The 20787-nt window shown below is 38.1% G+C and overlaps 1 protein-coding gene across 1 annotated transcript in view; it reads right to left on the reverse strand.

The window, feature by feature from the left end:
- Nucleotides 1-20787, reverse strand: part of LOC140491983 (heat shock 70 kDa protein 4-like) — a 71648-nt gene that overhangs the window by 22881 nt on the left and 27980 nt on the right. Inside the window, exons 4-13 of the mRNA XM_072590546.1 lie at nt 19033-19155; nt 18835-18934; nt 17697-17830; nt 17153-17397; nt 15043-15119; nt 12627-12778; nt 8774-8880; nt 6529-6662; nt 1721-1911; nt 824-925 (exon numbers count right to left, since the gene is read on the reverse strand). Of these exons, the coding sequence (XP_072446647.1) occupies nt 824-925; nt 1721-1911; nt 6529-6662; nt 8774-8880; nt 12627-12778; nt 15043-15119; nt 17153-17397; nt 17697-17830; nt 18835-18934; nt 19033-19155 (1365 nt within the window). The remainder of the gene's footprint in view (nt 1-823; nt 926-1720; nt 1912-6528; nt 6663-8773; nt 8881-12626; nt 12779-15042; nt 15120-17152; nt 17398-17696; nt 17831-18834; nt 18935-19032; nt 19156-20787) is intronic.

Raw genomic sequence — 20787 nt, forward strand, 5'->3', positions numbered from 1 at the left:
CAGCAGCATTGCATTTCAGTTTGCAATTTCATGGCCAGGGATATTACATTATTACCATCAAGCCATTGGATCAACCTTGGCATACTGGGTAGTGTAGGGGAGCATGCTGGGAGCAACACCAGGTATTTCTAAGAGTAAGAAGCCAATTGAGTGCAATTAAAGTACAGACCAAAGCCACACCAAAACAGTAGACATAACACACTATCAAAGTTAAGCAATCAATTATTGACTGTCTACCACCATCCACAAACAAGTTAAGGAGGCTCCATAAGTATGATCTACCATTTGAAAAATCACAATTTAGGGAAATGCTGAAATAGTCTCACCTTGCAACTACTGTAGCAATTGTTCAACACCATTCTGGACAAAGCAGCCCACTACATTAGCATTTCTTTCTCTCCATTCCACTAGTATTAGCATCCCACGGCTGCACTGTGCAACATCCATAACAAGATGCACTGAGATAATACAGGGCAGCTTTGGCAGGAGGTGCATAGGGAACTTGCAGATTAAATCCCTAACTGACACTTCTCGATTTAGAAAATATATGCCTTCTCCCTATCCAAGTGTTGTGGACTTATTTATATCATAGACTATGTGGCTCAAGAAGGCTTACCATCATGTTCAAAGTGATAAAAGTGGCCATTCACTTGTTATAAGGAATTTTCTTAAATTGCAATGTAAGCAATTAAAGTACTGGAGATTTCTCATCATAATGTAAGGTGCGAAGAGTCCATTGATCCTTCAATAATTACAGTGATAATTCTTAAAAGGACAGTAAATGGAAAAAAATCACAGCAAAAAGCTAAATTTAAAAAATTACCTCCATTTCATCAATTTCATTTTTCTGACCCTCTGCTGACCCTGGAGGGAGATTACCATCACCATGAGCTGGTTCCTCCTGCTGGTCAACTTGCATCTTGCTCTGAAAAGAACAAAAATTTGCAGCTCCACAACCCATCAATTCAAGCACAATGACAGACTAGTAAATGATTCTTTTTAAGAAAGATAGGGAACTAAGGAGCATTGCGATCAAAACATCAATCCTTGTTCACAACATACTATAATACTCTAGTTATGAATTGTTTTCAGCTAAATGATCCAACTTAGTTGTCATTTTGATTTTTCTTCCCTTGTTATCATCAACTATCTCTCAGCTCTTCTGTGAAAGTAGAAATCAAATATTCACAAGGTGTAGCAATCCAGAATCTTTTATGTCTATTAACTTCAATGCATAAAGGATAAGTTATAACAAAGCCTCAATAGTTAGTACATCACTAGGTAAAACCTAGTCCTTGTTTTAGTGCAGTGTATCCATATTAATTCACATAGAATTAAGCAAAAATAGTTGTGTGCTATTAAAGACAGAGACCAGGCACACTGCTATTGGGGAGGAAGGAAAATCAAATCGTTACGGACCAATGGATACATGCCAAGAAGTTGATTAGTTTACTCTTTGCGGTAGGGAAGATCCACAGTTGCAATGTGGGAGAGAGATTGTGGGGATGCAATAGAAGGTGTAATTGAAGTTAGGATTTAATTTAAGCAAGCAACCTTGTGCCTTAATGTTGAAAATACCAATTCAGCAGCAATGGTACCATTGAGACACTTATGATGAATACTTTCAACTGTCAAAATGCACAGTCAGTCCATAATTCAAGAGCACCAATAAACATTGTTTATCAAACCATTCATTAAGAGCAAAGTAATACAAATATACCTCCTCTTCTTTCAGATTAGTCTGGGATTGATCTGTTTCCATAGGAATATCAGTCTCTTCACATTTCTGCACTTCCACCAATGAGGCACTGGATACGCTGAAGATACCATGAATATTAACCCGCACTTTCACTTTCACTTTAGAACTGGACCCATCAGTTTGAGGGACCACCTTTTGAATTGTAAAGTAACCTAAACCAAAAAAAGTAGTAAAATACTAAGAATTAATACATCAAAATGCTCCTTTTGAAAAAAAAATGCTATATGCAAATCACTTGAGAGTTACTGGTCTTAGGGAAATAGACTAACCAGTGCAGACATTAAGTTTATCTGGTTAGAATCACTTGTCTCAACTGAAAGCACTCAAGTCTCTTAATCAGGTACTCACTTTTGCTATTCAATGTCTAGATGTGCACAGGCATAACCAGGGATGAGGTAACAGTGAGATCCCTGGAGATATGAATTGGATTTTTAAAACAATTCACTATGCAGTTGTGTGACATAGATCAGACTAGCATTTATTGTTAATCCTTAAATATCCTCAAAATAGCTTTGATGATGATTTTCATTCAAATAGTCTTTTTGCTATGCTATCGAAAACACAGTCATCTACTTCAGGTTGCTTCAATTAAGAGTCGACCTCATTGTTGTGGATTCGGAATCACAATAGGACAGATCTGGTCAGGATATCAGATTCGCATCTATAGAGCCATAAGATGTAGGAGGTGAAGTAGGCCTTTCTAACTATTTGGGTTTGCTCTACCTTTCAAGGAGATTGTGGCTGCACTAATAAATCAACTCCCCTTTCCTGCCTTTTGGCCACAACCTCTAACTCCCTCACTGATGAAAAGTCTGTTTCTTTCAACCTTGAATATACTCAACAATCCAACATTGACCGCCTTCTGCAGTAAAGCATTCCACAAGTGCAATTCCTCCTCAACTTTATCTTAAGTAGGTTACCTCTTACTTGGAGATTATGCCCTTTGATCCTAGGCTTGCCCCATAAAGGGGAAATAATCGCACTTCATCTACACTGTCAAGTCCCTTAAGAATCTTAGAGGTTTCAATAAGGTTGCCTCTCATTCTTCTGAACTCTTACTAGTACAAGCTTAATCTAATGAATTTCTCTCAAGAAAATTTCTCCATATGCCAACTTCAACCTTGTGTACATTCAAAAGAGGGAATTTATACATGAAACCAGAGTAAGTTGGTGAGGTCCTTAAAAAATACTTTACACTGATATTCACAAAACAGAAGTACATGGTGGATGATTATCTTGGGAGGACTATGTTGATATTCCAAGAAAATGTAAAGGTGATGGTGGTGTTTTGGTGTTCTGAAAAACATTGGAGGTAGACAAGTCACCAGTGCCTGATTCAATCTATCCCAGAATGCTGAAGGATGCTGGTGAAGAATGTGCCAGGGCCTTGGATGAATTCTTTGTATCTGTTTTAGTGACTGGAGAGTTCCTAGAGCACTGGTGAATAGCCAGTGCTCCTTTGTTTAAAGGGCAACATGGATAGCCTGGGAAATTACAGATTGGTGAGTCTAATGTCATGGTTGGGAAAGTACTTGAGAAGAATTTTAGGGACAGGATTGACTCACATATGAAAAAAAAAGAGTGGAAGGGTGTTTTTCTGATTGGAGATCTGTATGTCATGTTCGGCAGGGATTAATGCGAGGACTTCTTTTGTTTGTATAGAAGTGATCTGGAGGACAATATCGGTGGCCTGATTAGTAACTTTGCAGACAACACAGATTGGAGGAGCTGTGGATCGTGAGGAGAATTGCCAGAGGATACAGCAGGATATAAATAAGCTGGATACTTGGGCAGAAAAAAAAAGGCAGATGGCGATTAATCCAGAAAAACGGGAGTTGATGCATTTTGGAAAATCTAGTGCAGGAGGGAAGTATACCAAAAATGGCAGAATCCTTAATAGCATCAACATAGAGGGATCTAGGCAAATAGGTCTTCATTTCCCTGAAAGTAGTAATATAAATCAATAAAGTGATCAAGAAAACATGATATGTTTATCTTCATCTGCTGGGAAGAGTATGAAAACTGGCAGATCATGCTGCAGCTGATTTAGATAAGCCACATTTGGAATAGTGCGCTCAGTTCTGGTAGCCACACTACGAAAAGGACACAGACTTTGGAGAAAACAATTTCAAAAATTCACTGTGTATACTAACTGGATATAATGATTCTCAAGTAAGGGGAGGCAATTGTCTCATGGTATTATTGCGAGACTATTAATCCAGATAATGTTCTGGAGACCTGGGTCAAACCCTGCCATGGCTGATGGAACATGAATGGAATAAGAATCTGGAATTTGTCAATGGCAATCACTCACTAATGAGTATGACTGTCCATCTGGAAAATTCCACGTTACTGATTAGGGTTCTGTGGGTCCTTGCACGGCTGATATGTTAATACTAAAAAGCTACACTGCTGACCACACATTTGGCAGGTGCTTTCAGAGGATGGAATTAGTCCTTGCCTTTGAGATTGTTGGCATTCCTTTCTCCAGTTCCACTTCCACACTTGCCCTTGCTGCCAGGTGTTCAAAGAATAGTGCTCCTTATGGGAGTTTCCTCCCAGTTGGTTTCTTTTGAACAAGGGTTGCCGATATGTTGACAACCATGTTGCGTATCCTGCAGAAGTCTTTGACATGGTTCCTTTGTCCTCTTGTTAGGATGCCTTCCTCGAGTTGGGCGAACGGGATTTGCTTTGGTAGTCTGAATTCAGCCATTTAAGCACGGGGCTGGTCCAGCGTAGATGGTTTCAAATGATCACTGCCTTGATTTAGTGCTGTTAGCTACTTCATGAATGCTGATGTTAGTATGCCTGCCCTCTCAGCTGATATGGAGACTCCATCTCAAATGTGACGATATTTCAAGGGTCTTGAGGTGGCTTCTATGCACAGAAGTAGTTTTGGAGCAAATTAGAAGAGGACCACCTTATACACAAGATTTTTGGCATTAGCACGAATGTCACTGTCAAAGCAGCTCATCTTTAGGTGTCCAAAGGTGGTAATCCTAAATCAGATGCAATATTGAATCTCCACATCAATGTCAGTCTTACATGAGAGGTCGCTTCTCAGTTAGGGGAAATGTGCGTGTGGACGATTTCTCCATTGAACGTGATGAACGATAACCCCAGAGCTTGATCTGGGACAAATTAGTAAAGGATTCAAATCTTCTTGGAGGTCAAGGTTGAGACCAATTGCTTCCGTAAAGGCACAAAAGTGGAGATAATACTGTCATCCACATACTGAAGTTCCGCAAGCAAGGCCGGTATCATTTCTTTGGATTTCAACCATTTGAGGTAGAAGTTTCTCACGCACTTTGTAGTCAACTCCCAAAGCACTGGAAGCTTGTTCTCGATAAGAATAATGATGGCAAAGATGATGGAGAAAAAGGGTGGGGGTGATGACATATCCCTGCTTGAACCCAGTCTTCACTCAAAGTGTTCTGTTATATTACTGTCACTGACATCTTGTCTTGAAGGAGACAGGGGATGTTGAGGAACTTCACTGGACAGCTGACCTTCGGCAGGATCTTCCCAACTGACTGAGTCAAAAGCATTGGTCACGTCAAGAATGCCAGTCATCAAATAATGATCTATGCAGAAAATACCAATGACTGACAGCAAATGAAGGCTGCAGCAGTGAATCTGGAATTAAGGGTCTAATGACGACCGTGAAACCACTGAATTATCAGAAAAACACTTCTCGTTCACAATGTCCTATAAAGAAGAAAACTACTGTCCTTACCTGGTCTGGCCTCATGACTCCAGACCCATAACAATGTGGTTGACTCTTAATTGCCCTCTGGGCAATTAGGACAATAAATGGTGGGCTTGCCAGCAATACCTACATCCCATGAATGAATAAAAGCGTCCTCACATGTACATTCCAGAAATGGACTAATGTTCATGAAATAAAGTTTAGACAATAAGTGAACCCTAAATATAATGTACATCCAATAGCTTTGTAAGCAGAATGATAGCTGGAATGGAGATGCAGCTAAATCTGTTAACTGTCTTAGTTATCAAATTTATTTCGGATGAGGCACAACAACTCAAACGGGTTATGGGAGTCATAGGAAAATACACAGTCTCCATAATACTCTCAATGGTAGAAGTGCAATATGTGGACAAAATCCTTTCCCTATCAGGATAATTCTTAGTGCATTTTGGATTATTTAATAAAAAAGATATCCAATAGCAGAATTATATCTCATGATAGATGCTATATTGGAAGTTTTAAAAGCAAAGATTGATTCAGCCTGCTGTGAACACATTGTCATTAAGATGCACAGTCCAAACACCTGACATCACATCAGTATTGAAAAGAATATATACGAGATCACAAATTCATGTTGCAGATAAAACTTTTTTTTTGGTTTGACAGCAGAATTTTGCACAGAGTACCGCAATCATGTGTTCACTGAAGTAGCAGCATAACACATCTAATGTAACCTGTAAACATTTGAGAGACAACTTCACTTTTAGGATTAATCTGAGATAGACTGATACCTTTCAGTGACAAGCATGCTGGCCATAGGCCCTTTCATGAGTCTGCATGACACAGGAGCGAAAACTGGATCATGCAGGATAGTCCAATCTCAGCATCAACATTTACATGATAAACATCGCTGAGGCTCTATTCATGACATTTCAATAAGGTTGATTTTATAGGAATGAGTGCAAGACAAAAAGTGTTCTCAGTCTCTTTTTAGCAATGTTTACTTCCTCTTCACTAAAAACAGCAATTAGAAAGAACATAAGCATTTACTTAATCTCACCAATTTTGGGGTCAGGATAAGGCAATTCCTTGAGACAACTGTAGATTGCTTCAAGGTTAAAGGGTTCTTTTCTGTAGAAAGTGAGAACTTTGGAAAACGGTGCTGCATGGTTCTTGGGGAACACCTCACAATCACTACAAATAAAATTATAGAATACTTGAGTTAAATACACTAACTATACACACAAACCATTAGTCTGAAGTTACATACATGACGCTATAAATATTTCATTAAAGTCTAACAGCAAATTATGTCCACATTAATGTACTCTCGGTTGAGAAAATATATTTTCATTCACTGGATTAAATTTATGAAAGGAAATGCCATGAGAATTCTGTCAAATGATAGCCCATGTTTTACTAGAGCCTTTAACGTTGAAAAGCAATGAGGTATGTTCAGACATAAGCAAAATTAACATTAAACTAAAAATTAAATCTTAGTAAGAGTAGTAAGATGAGTGGTAGAGATAGACAGACAGAATTTCAAAGCCTACAGCTTAACATAATTGAAGACACAAAACCAATCATGAGAAGAATACAGAGAAGGGGTAGGTGGATAGACAAAAAGGTCATGAAGGGAAAACAGAAAACTGGTAATTTTTAGATGAGAAACTTGAAGGGAAGCCATGAATTAATATCAGTTAATAATCACAAGGATGATGAGTGTGTACAACAGGATATAAGCTGCAGTGATTTGTATGAGATGAAGGGAATAGCCGTTGAGCACCGGAATAACCTTGCGACATAATCCATGCCTCCGTCGCTGGCAGACAGGCTGCAGCAGAGATAACAGTACAATGATAGATGTAGATGAAATTTGCAACGGAAAGAATGCAGGGCTCAGCTTGGAAGAAAATAAGACCTAGAAAGGGTTTGGATTAACAGATTTATTGGAATAAAATCTATTATTGACAAAATAAGCCGAATGAGGAATAGCTGGACAGAAACAAGGTACAGATCTAGGTTTTGGACTGGAAAAAGCTAACCTTTGAGATTGCCAAAATAAATGCCCCAAGATGTCAGAAATTTGAATAATAATTCTGGAAAAACTCAGAAGATTTGGCAGCATCTAGGGGAGGGTGAAGAGAGTGAAATAATATTTAACGAACTTTATTTCACTTTTCACAGATTCTGCAAGAGCTGACTATTTGCAGCAGCTTGTTTTGGCAAGTTTAGCATTACAGAGGAAAGGGAAAAAGGAGCAGGAGCATGGCAGAGACAGGCAAATAGATAACAATCACAATTTTGGCACCATTAACGCCCTGTACTTGGTTCCTGTGGCTAAAAAGGATCAATACAGAACATCTGAAAGTGTGTTGACAGCAGAGACAGAAGAATCATTTTTCCCAGAAATTTTGGAAGAGCTCATGATTTTGCAGAAGAGCAGGAACAAATTGCACTTGCACAGAAATTCAGGACTTCAAAATCAAATAATTTTTAATATAAAATCAATTAACCATAAGCTTAAGTCCTACACAGCACAACCTCGATTATCCGAACATCAATTATTGGAAATTCAGATTATCCAAACAAGATCTCAAGGTCCTGTAAAAACAGCATTAGGAAGCTTACCATTCAGTTATCAGTTAAACAGCATTATGGTGGTGCATTGCCGGATAAACGAGAAATGTTCGATAACATGCTCTCAAATTACCGCTCGATGATGATAGATCAGTTATTGGACAAGCAACATTATGGCATGCTTTGCCAGATAACCAGCACTCAAAACTACTGCTTGTTTACAATCAAGTATATGAACGACCAATTATTCAAATAAAATACTCGCAGCCCATCTCATTTGGATAATCCAGGTTTTACTGTATACAGATAGTAAGTCATGTTTGTCTGCCAATTTTCTTCACTTTTGTCCCCTGGCACTTGAGTACTAAGATATGGTTCTAGGATTGATAACAACTGTCTGGTAACATCATCTGCAAATTACGAAAGCAGGAATCAGATATTCCATCTCAGGCACCAGAGACAAGCCAATTCTGCCATAGCTGGAAGAATCCTACTAGTCATTAATAGATCAAGAACCAGGGCCATAATAGTACTTTGCCATGGTGTCACAACAAGTGTATACCAAGCAGTTAAACAATATAAATGGTGATGTATTCATGACTATCACTGTACTTTTTTTCTCAAAAGAAGGTTAACAAACATGTCAAAATTGCAAATGGGAATTTGAACAGACTCCCAACTTCTGAAATGCAAAAGACACGATAAGATGGAAAAAGAATACTCACCCAAGTCCTTCATCTGCAGGGGAATTCCACCTCATGGAAATTGGGAATGGAACTAAGTCTGTGATAGAAAATTCCCTTACTTTGAATGCAGGTGAAAGAATAGCACACTAGAAAAGAAAACAAAAAGTACATATGTTGATGAAACTCTGATCTACAAGCTGCACTCCTTCAGTAAGAACCCTTTAACAGTATCCTCCAAGCACATAACCTCTACCACCTAGGAGGGACAAGGCAACATACAAAGGAAAACCACTACCTCGAAGTTCTCCTCCAAGTTGCATACCATCTTCTCTTGGATATATAATGCCATTCCTTCGCTGTTGCTGGATAAAAATCTCAAAGCTGCCTTTTGAACAGCACTGTGGCTGTACCCACACATGGACTCACCACTATCTCAAGGGCAATTAGAAATATGCAAATGTTGGCCTCTCCAGCAATGCCAATATTATGAATTATAAAAAGAAACTTGGGAAAATTGCAACATAAATACTAACACTGCTGAGGTAATCTACATGAATCTCTTCACTGTACAAAAAAGGCAACTGAAAAATAACCCACATTTGCAGCACAAAAATATCAAATTTCCTGTCCACCACTTTCAGTCAATTTAAGCTTCTGAACAGAATTTTGGAATTCACAAAAGCTCAAAAAACATTTTCACTTTTGGAGATTAAAACTACATGCATGCACAATTTCTAATCAAACAGAATTACATCGACAAGACATTAGTTGCAACTGGTTCCTAAATGTTCCTAGGAACTTAGATTCTGTACAGGTAGGTCCAACTATTTTCTCAAACTGAAAACAAACTTAAATGTTTTTGCTGGTATTAAGGCAGCAGTACTTTTTGAAGTCCATCACTCTGCTGACACACAGTATTGACATATTTTGTGATGTTTTTCACTAGTGGATTGATATAACAATTGTTTAATTTTCAACACTGATTACCATCTTATTCACATATTGAAGCCTTTTAAAAAGAAAATAAAGATAATATCAACACAGCAGATCTGAAATACCAAAGAAAAGTTGCATTGTCAGAGACCAGCTTTGAGCCACCTGAATTTGCTTTATGGGAGGTCAGAAATGACTGTAGGAACTAGATACAGCAAAGACTATGGCGCTCCTCTGGGATTATAGGATTCAATAGAGTATTGTTTATGCAAGACGCACTGGTTTTGACAAGTGCTTTTTCCTCTCCTGTATCTGTACAAACTGTGACATATCACAGGCTGCAAAATCTGCCATGAACTAGGAGAGCCAGGGAGCACTAAAAAATGCTTTTAAAACATTCTTCAAAATACTCAATAGTAACATAATACAAGTTGATTAATACATCTGAAAATGAACTAAAATAAAGAGGTAAATGGCAGAGCAAACATTTTCTTTCCATCACAAAACATTTTATGACAGGTTAGCTTCAGAACTAGCAAAGTTACAGATTATTTTAAACAAGAATTCAGAAAAACTGTGCAGACAATGCTCTTAGAAATAGACCATCTATGCCACCTAGATTTTTTTCCTAAAGTAAATTTAAGATTTACATTCAAACTTGGATTTTGTTTCATAGTTATAGAAGTAGGAAAAGGCCATTTGGCCCATTGAAACTGCTCCACCATTTTTTAAGATCATGGCTGATCTATCCAGCATCTCAGCTCCTACTACCTGCATTATCCCCATAAACCTTAATTCTGCCACCTCGCAAAAAACCCATTCAACTGTGTCTTGAACATATTCAATGAAGCTGCCCATAACTGCTTCCTTGGACAGAGAATTCCATTGATTCACTACTGTGGGAAAAGCAGTTCCTCATTTGTCCTAAATCTACACCCCCTATCCTTGAGACCATGTCCCCTAGTCCTAGTCTCACCCACCAGCAGAAACAAATTTGCCTGCCGCTATCTTATCTAACCCTTTCATAATTTTATGTTTCTATAAGATCCCTTCTCATTCTTCTAAATTCTAGCAAAATACAGTCCCAAGCGACTCAACCTCTCCTCATAAGGTAACTCCCATTATCTCCAGAATCAATCTGGTGAACTTCCTCTGCACTGTCTCCAAAGCCAGTATATCCTTCCTCAAGTGCAGCCACAACTGGATACAATACTCCAGTGCAACCTCACCAACACCTTGTACAACTGCAGCAGAACCCCTGTGCTCTTAAATTCAATCCCTCTACCAATGAAAGCCAATTTTCAGTTCAGCTTCCTGGTTACCTGTTGCACCAGCAAATCAAATTTTAGCAATTAATATGCGCGTACTCCTCAGTCCTTCTGCACGAGAATATGTTGCAATCTTTTACCACTTAAATAATATTTTGACCTATTTACTTCTAAAGTGGATAACCTCACATTTACTAAGAGTACTTAATGAATATGTTTTAAACTAAATTCATGGGTCAAATTATCTTAAAGTCCTGATTTAACAGCTCAAATGAATTCAGTCGGCAATATCTATGACTGAGCAATTTTGATGAATATTCAATAAGCAAAGAAAGGCTGACCATATTCAAGTTCAAATTTCAACATAATTTGCAGGATAAAAAAAAGACATGACAAGAAAGATGGTGCTTTGGGAAACAACAGTCCATAGCTAGAAGTATTCTGATGAATGCAGCAATTGGTACAAATTCAGATTGCAGAAAATAAAGAATTGTATTTGGATTTGAATCAATATGATTTCCGAGAACACGAACGCTTCATTACTCCAAATTGGTGTCTGTGGACGCAGAATATATCGGGTGGCTTCAAATCTGGCCCAAACAACTACAAGTAGTTAGTTTGGGTAAATTCCAACAGTTCTGAGCACTGCTAAAAATCTAAATAAACTTTCAATAAAAACATACTTGAGAGAAAAAAAAAGTTTCTTTCAGAAAATGTCAACTTTTGCAGGAACCTTTTCTACTTCGGAAGGCGCAAAGCCTCAACTTATGAAATCCCACTTCTGCAATACTCATGGAAAAATCCTTTTATTTCAGCTTGTTGGGTTTTCCCAAAGACCAAATTCAATTTTAAAATACTTGATCAGCTCCAAGCTCAAAGGACTGCAATTCACCATTAAAATCTGGATCAAAATCAATTTATTTGTTAAATGGCCAATCTCATCCAGAACATAAAGCTAGAAACGAAATGATAAAACTTCATTTAAGGCGAGATATACTTTAAAAGACTGCTTTTAGTCACCTTGTCCCCTCTCCTCAAAAAGGCAATGGATGGAGGCCCAACTTAAGCTTTTGTCATGTCTCGTATGTTTGCATTAATCAAAAACATAGGGGACTTTCCTTTTCTGCTTGTGAAAAAAGCACCTGATTCCACCAGGCTGAGAACAGCCACACGTTATGGAGGAATCACAGGCATGACCTTTAATCTTGCCATTATATGAGTACAGCGCATTGTTTATGTATTGAAAATTAGAGGCTTTATATTTATGCACTTAGATCTCAAAGTAATTTATGGTATACTCAATCCATCAATATCACTCATGATGACAACTGTTATTTTAATGAGTTAAAAAATTGGCAATATTCAATCTCAAACACACCACTGTTCAATGACTTACTGAAGAATTCAGCATCAGCATTAAAGTTTCTTTTACATAAAATTAAGTCAATATTACAGTAAAAACAAGCCAGACACAGGTCTATACAACTGCTTTGCTTGATATATGAACCTCCTGCTATCTTACTTCCTACTCTAAGAAATTTACATACCAACCAAGGAAGATGTTTTTTGTACCTCAGTCTACATTAATGATAACTCAGTAACTTTTGTGATACAATTAAACAAATCTTCAGTGACAGATTGATCAAGAGTTGATCAATATGCTTTGGATCATAAAATGACAAACTTTTCACCTGCAAAGCACATCCACGTGCGACAGCCTCATCTGCATTTAAAGTTGTACTCAGTGTTTTACCAAAGAACTTGGCAATTCTCTCTTTTACAGAAGGGATACGAGTTGCTCCACCCACAATCTCGACAGCATGTATATCTTCTCGCTTTAGTTCTAAAAAAAGATAAAACATTTACAACATATAGACTATAATGGCAATGACAGAAATGGGGAAAGATAACGTTCTTTAACACAAGATTTTTTACTTTAAAATATTCATTCATGTGGATCAAATCTAGGATTTTACTATAATAAAATTAGCCTGTGAGAAGTCACATCAACAGTTAGAGATGGTTATAAATAAAGTTAAATTAAAAGAAATGTTCACTTTTTTTTCAGAAAATGGAATATTCAAGTATAGATAGTTGAGACAGATAAGGCATAATGATATTGGGAATGTTGGGTGCAGGAAGGCCACAATTCCTCAAGTTGGCTCTCCAATTCAAGTAGATCCTAGTTGATCTGCACCCCAACTGTATTTGTTTACTTTTGCTTCAAGGATGAAAATAATCATTCAAACAACACGGGTCTCTCCTGCACTTGTCTCTATGAGGTCATCCTGATGGGTTGTATGCCTCCTACTCATCCAATGATTGAAGGAGCAGCTCATCTTGGTTTCCATGCAGGTTAAGCTTTCTCCAACTGGCTGATCATTATTGATTCTTCTGTGCATGTGAGCACTACTTTGCTTCATATCCCTCACTATCCCTGCCCAACTGAAGTTTAGTTACTGCAGCCCTAATAATTCCAAATTGTCTTCGGACCACTGCCTTTAGGGAAACTGGTTCAGACTTCTATTACAGAACGGAAAATCTCTCCATGTTTTGCCCCCAATAGTCATCAGCTTTAAATTAGGCTATGTCCTTTTTGTTTTAAAAACAGCTTCAAAATTTATTCATGGGATGTGCGCAGCATCACTGGTTAGGGTAACATTTATCATATAAATGCATCTGCACTTGAAGTGGTGGTGGTAAGCTGCCATCTTGAACAGCTGCAGTCCGTTTGGCAAAGGAACACCCAAAGTGCTGACAGGAAGAGAATTTTCCAGGTGTTTGATGCAACAACACTGACATATTTGTAAGTCAAAATGATGAATGATTGAAGGGGAACTTACAGCTAGTAGTGTTTCCATGCGTGTACTACTCTAGTGCTTTTAGATGGTAGTAGTCATGACTTTGGAAGATACTGTCCAAAAAGCCTTGGTTAATCACTATAGTGCATCATGTAGATGGCACAGACTCCTGAGTATCAGTGGTAGAGCAAGTAACGTTTTTTGGATGTGGTGTCATTTATGTAGATTGCTTGTGCTCTTCCAGCACCACTAATCCAGAATCTGGTTTCCAGCATCTGCAGTCACTGTTTTTACCTTGCTCTGGACAGTGTCAAGCTTCTTCAGTGTCGAAGCTGCATTCACTCAGGCTGGTGGGGAGTATTCCATTACACCCCAGACGTAAGCCTTCTAGATGGCAGATAGGCCCTGAGGATTCTGAAGGAGAGTTAGGCATTGAAAGATTCCAAGCTTCTAACCTGTTGTTGCAACCCAGTGTTTATAAGGCTAGTCCAGCTCAGCTTCTTGGCAATGTTAAGTCCCAGGATGTTGTTTGCAGGAGATTCAGTCCTGGTAATGGGACAAGTCATATGCCAACAATTGGATTCTTCATTTCTGTGGTACCAACACTGTTTCCTTTTGTCAGCCCAACTGTGGATATTGTCCAGGTCTTCCTACATTTGGACACAGACTGCTTCAAATGTCTGAAGTGTCATGAAGTGATGAACATTGTGCAAACATCCCCACTTTTTACTTTATGTAGGTGGTAAGATCATGGTTAAGCAGCTAAAGATGGTTGGGCCAACCTGAGGAGCTCCTGCAGAAACAAATTCTCCAGCTGACATGAATGGCCTCCAATAACCATAATCATCGTCCTTCATGCTCAGTGTGACTCCAACCAGTGGAGAATTTTCACTAGACTTCCATTAACTTGAGCTTTCACAGGACTCCATTATAACAGTCAGTTAAATACTTGCTTGCTGTCACTTCCTTCGCGATGTCACGTGGAATGAATCAAATTGTTGAAGACTAGCATCTATGATTGGGGATTTCTGGAGACAGATCATCTACTTGGCACTGCTAGCTGAAACTTGTTGCAAATGGACCAGCCTCACTTTTGCCCTAACGTATTAGATTATCTGCTTCCTAAGCATTTCCACAATGTACTGTTTGCATTTCAGATTTCTTGCATTTGCAGATTTAGCTTTTGCACAAACTGAATTGTCTATTTTCTAAACTGCAATTACTGAATTTTTTCAAAAAAAAAATCACAGGTGTGAAACAAGTATAGAAAATCCACAGGCTAACAAATCTTAATTTGTTTACTCACTGGTTTGCTCCATAATACTGCGAAGAGGACCCTCCACTCTGGACAAAAGCGAGCTGCACATTTCTTCAAACTGGGCCCTTTAACAGCACAACATAGAAAAATATTGAGAAATTTTGACCAGGTCTGGGGAAAAAAAATGAGAACTCAAAACACAATTACCTAAAAATTATTTCTCTCTCCTAAACATCTTGAAAACATTCTCAAACTATTTGTAATTATGCTCATTACTAAACCACCAATATTAAACTAGTATGCACGATCAAAATCTCACTAAGCAGTGATTCAAGATTGTACAATCTTTGGTCAGGTCAGATATTGGCATCTGCAGTCCTCACTTTCCCTTAGAAATTGGTGTTCCTATCTTCAATGCAAAATATGCTTCAAATTTTAATTTCCTTTACAAATGTTTCACCACGTGCACTACTATAATTGAAAAAGGCTCACTGTCATACAAAAATATGTAGGAAGGGCAACACATACTGACATTTCTAATAATGCCAACATCTTGAAGAATACCATAAAACATTAATACAGCATTGTTTTGTCAAAATGAAATAAGCAACTTACTCGTAGCAAGCTTGGACCATCCTTAAATATATCTGACTTCACAAACTTAAATTTGTTTTGCACATTACGCTTTTTAACACTTACTAAAACCCTGAAGACAGTCAGTCCATACGTTATATGGCATCATAACTCCACTGGCATTGTTTCATTATTGATGATAGGTTCCACTTAAAACTCAATGGAGGTTTTGTCTCCAGCAGACAAGGTTCAGCCTTCAAGCCAAGGCTTATGGTACTCCAGAGAGACTCACATGAGGACATCAATTAGACTGTGTCAAAAACATGACATTTTGAAGTGATACCTTTTAGGCAGCGAGGAAAATGGGGCTGATGTTCAAAGCTTTGAATCACTTGTTATTTTGAGCTTTGCACAGCTGACAATGTTGAAACTCGTGTGCCATGATCTCCTGAATGCACAAACACAGTGCATACAGCCCCTGTTTACAAACTTATGGACATTCTAAAGCTCAAGCTTGACAGGTTGATTCCATCTCTAGCATCTGGTTAAATCTATTACCCCCACCCCACCCCGAAGCACTTTTATTCTCAAACCTGGCAAATATTCTCAACAGCAGTGACAAGTGACCGTTGAAATGACTTGTGAATCAGTTATATGTACTTCTACAGTATTGAGAAAGCAAGTCAGGAGACAAAGATAAAATCAGTATGCAGTAATCAAACTTTAAACTATTTAGTCTTTTTTTTATTCACATCTCAAAAGAAGAGTGTTTTTAATTCAATAATAACCACCCTGTCACAGATACCAGGAATATTGCTTCACTCTCAAAATGATAAAACACTTTGGATGACGTGCAAGGCAGGGTAGTATTAGGCCAAATAGTTGCGTTTTGCCTTTGGTATGGACCTAGGCTAGGTGAGAAGAGATATTCTCCTTAGGCTCTGATAAACAAAATACATGGAAGATGTCCAAAACAAAATTAAACTGAGGGAAACAACATACTTTACCACATAAAATATAATCAAAAGAAAATCCATGCTGCCCTTTGGTCCATTTCATATGCGTACCTTAAGCTCAACATAAATCACATTAACATCCCTAGCTTTAAAATGGCTATCCTGTACATATCAAGCAAATGGCTGAAGACAATTAATATTTTTAATTTTTCCATTTGGGTGTTATCAAACTAGAACTTTAAGAAAACTATAGTGAGATAATGTACTTAAAAGTAATGAAAAATATTAAAGCATTGCAGAACTTTTACAGAGGGTGGTGTGCATATCAATTGAGCTACCAGAGTTAGTAGTAATGGGTCATTTACAACATTTCAACAGGTACATGAATAAGAAAGGTTTAGAAGTATATGGACCAAACACAGGAAACTGGGAATCATTCAATTTGGGATACACGGAAGGCATGGATGACCTGGACCAAGGAGTTGTTTCTGTGGTGCATACCTATGACTTGTGAAGTCTAGATGTGTTTTATTATGTTTTTTTTCTCTTGCAAGCAATAAGTATAATACAGTATTTTTAGAAAAATAACTTCTAAGGGACTAGGATCCTGAAATGGTTTTATTTTGTACCTGTTCAATGATCCAGAAACATCAATGTCATCCATGAAACACTCAATGTTCATTGGTATGTCAGATGCATTTGCACTCATAAGTTTCTTCAGCTTTTCACATTCCTGGAATAGCCGCATTACAGCTCGAATCTTTGACTTAACATCTAGTTTGTACTTTTTACTGAATTCTTCACAGAAATGATTGACTAGAATCTCATCGAAGTTCTTTCCACCCAAAAAGGGATCAAAAGCAGTAGCGAGGACCTAGGACAACATAAACTTACTGTGAAATGGTAAAGAGAAAGATGGCACCAAGAAATCATGTTACATTTTATGTGTACCTTTATTTGGTCTAACAAACAGCAATAATTTAAAAGTCATAACCTGTCGATTTAGAGAGACTTACTTCATACCTTATGCTAAGAAATAACGGAAAGTATATGCAACAGAATTAAAATCAAAGTGAAGCAGTTTCTTTATTAGCAAGGATAAGCATTTTACAATACTGATTCGGCAAAACATCAAACAATACAGACGTGCATTAAACATTTTCTAGGTTTTACCTTTAGTTTTCCCTTATTGAATGCACAGGCTGAAACCTGATATGCGGAGTGTCCCAAATCAATAAAGACAACATTCCTCGGCTTCTCCTCTGGGGCTGGCAGATCTTGTTTATATATGCCATAAGCAAGTGCAACTGCATATAAAACAGTAACTGTAACTACACAACATTCCAAAGGGAAGTAATTTTAATTTGAACATGGAAGATATACAGAAAAAATTACAATGTAGTGAAGCTGAATAAAAGAACATTGTTTTTGAAATGATCATATTTCTCCTTAATGGAATTGAAAGATGCTGGTAAAGACAATTCAGATCAGCATTACCATTGGACAGAATATCTCTTGGAAGGAAAAACTTCTACTCCTGATCATGAAATTACAAAGCAGCTGTGAATGGAAACTGTATAAGGACTTGGTTTCCTCATGGCTGACAAATATATTGCCTTTTCCTATCATACTCATAAGTCTTCAGTACACTTCCAAAAGACTGATGGACACAGATTGCAACTAAGGACAAATTTAGTCTTGAGAGAAAAGGAAGCATAGCCTAGAACTTCAGCCTAACCATATTCCTTCCGCTGTGGCAACTGATTCATAGCAATTTTGAAGTGCAAAGTGCATTCAGCACAACCAGATCTTCCATTGGATTGAAAAAGAGCATGGTGAAACATAATTGATCATTCCCTCCAAGGTGAATACATTATTTTTTGGAGTGGGCATGCTCCAAAAATTAAGTGCAACAAACTTGGGAACTACAGAATCGCAATTTTATGAATGAATGAAAGAAACCAAGTTATAGTAAATAATGGTCAGTAAAGGGTTATGAATGAATGGGAACCCAGTGCTAATGAATATAGCTAAGCTTAATGAAGATAGCCTATAACAATATCTCACACTAGATTAATACTGTGTGAATCACTAGCATGTTATTACTAGCACAGATTGCAACAGGGTAGTCATTCAATACATGGTGCAGGACAATGGTTCAAATCCCATCCTCACCAATAAAACAATCTGGTTTATACAAGTCTTCAAACTGCATCAATATTAGTTTTTGTGAAAATCAGCAGCTACAATGTGATTAATCTAATTCACTCTCCAAGAAGAATACTGGTCATAAAAAACATTTAACTATTACCTGAAGTGGTTTCATTAATTAGCCGTAAACAGTTGAGCCCTGCAATCTGTGCAGAATCCATTACAGACCTCCTCTCAGCATCTGTGTAGAAACATGGAACCTATAAACGGTATACAGAAGATGAAAAAAGTATCTTTTTGCAGACAACTTCCAAAACAAAACATTCTATACTGTACAATTGATAACTTTATCACTTACTGATATCACACAATCCAAGACTGGTTTCTTCAGTGCAGTTTCAGCTGTTTCCTTCAGTTTTGTCAATAGCATTCCTGTCACTTGCTCCACACTGAAACATCTTTCCTCATCCATGTATGAAACCTTTTAAAATAAAAATGCAAGCCAGATTTGAGAAAAAAAAAAATTTGCTAATTTGAGTTGTTTTAACAATAGAGAACATAACAGTGCAGTACAGGCCTTCCAGCCCTAAATGTTGCACCAACCTGTGGAACCAATCTGAAGTCTATCTTTCCTACCTATTCCATTTTCATCTTTGTGTTTATCCAATTACCACTTAAATGCCCTTAAAGTTGGCAAGTCTACTACTACTGCAGGCAGTGCATTCCATGCCCATACTAGAGTAAAGAAACTACCTCTGACATTTGTCCTATACCTATCACCCCTCAAGTTAAAGCCAAGTCCCCACATGCTAGCCATCACCTGAGGAAAAAAGCTCTCAGTGCCCACCCTATCGAATCGTCTGATTATTTGATGTGTCTGAATAGAATAACCTCTCAACCTTTTCTAACGAACACAGCCTCAAGCTCCCTCAGCCTTTCCTTCAAAGACCTTCCCTCCATACCAGACAACATCCTGGTAAATCTCCTCTGCACCCTTTCTAAAGCTTCCACATCCTTCCTGTCATGTGGTGACCGGAACTGTAAGCAATACCCCAAGTGCAACCACAGAGTTTTGTATAACTGCAGCATAACCTCATGGCTCTACCAATAAAAGCTAACACACCGTATGCCCTTCTTAACAACCCTATCAACCTGGGTAGCGACTTTCAGGGATCTACGTACATAGACAAAGACGTCTCTCTGCTCATCTACACTATCAAGAATCTTACCATTAGCCTAGTATTCTGCATTCCTGTTGCTCCTTCTAAAGTGAATCACTTCACACTTTCCACATTAAACTCTATTTGCCACCTCTCAGCCCAGTTCTGCAGCTGATCTATGTCTTTCTGTAACTTGCAACATTCACAACTGTACCTACCTTAGTGTCATCCGCAAATTTACTAAACCATCCAACTGTGCCCTCATCCAGGTCATTTATAAAACTGACAAACAGCAGTGGCCCCAAAACAGATCCTTGTGGAGCACCACTAATAACTGAACTCCAGGATGAACATTCCCCATCAACCACCACCCTCTGTCTTCTTTCAGCTAGCCAATTTCTGATCTAAACTGCTAAATTACTCTATCCCATGCCTCCCTATTTTGTGCAATCACCTTAATGAAATCTGTATACACCACATCAACCGCTCTCCCCTCATCCACCTGTTTGGTCACCTTCTCAAAGAACTCAATAACGTTTGAGAGAGACTATCCTTCACAAAAACATGCTGACTATCACTAATCAACTTACTCCGCTTTAGATGATTGTGAATCCTATTTCTTATAATCTTTTCCAACACTTTACAACTGAAGGAAGGCTCGTTGATCTGTAATTACCAGGGCTGCCTTTACTCCCATTCATGAACAAGACGACATTTGCTTTCCTCTAGTCACTATTCCAATAGACAATGACAACAAAGATCAAAGCCATAGGCTCTGCAATCTCCTCCTTAGCTTCCCAGAGAATCCTAGGTTAAATCCCACCCAGCCCGCAGAACTTATTTTTACACATTCCAGGATTGCTAACACCTCCTCCTTGTGAACCTCAATCCCATCTAGTCTAGTAGCCTGTATCTCAGTATTCTCCTCAGCAACAGCCATTTTCCAGTGTGAC

Source organism: Chiloscyllium punctatum, chromosome 20 (genome assembly GCF_047496795.1).
Source record: "Chiloscyllium punctatum isolate Juve2018m chromosome 20, sChiPun1.3, whole genome shotgun sequence".
In the NCBI taxonomy this organism is placed as follows: Eukaryota; Metazoa; Chordata; class Chondrichthyes; order Orectolobiformes; family Hemiscylliidae; genus Chiloscyllium; species Chiloscyllium punctatum.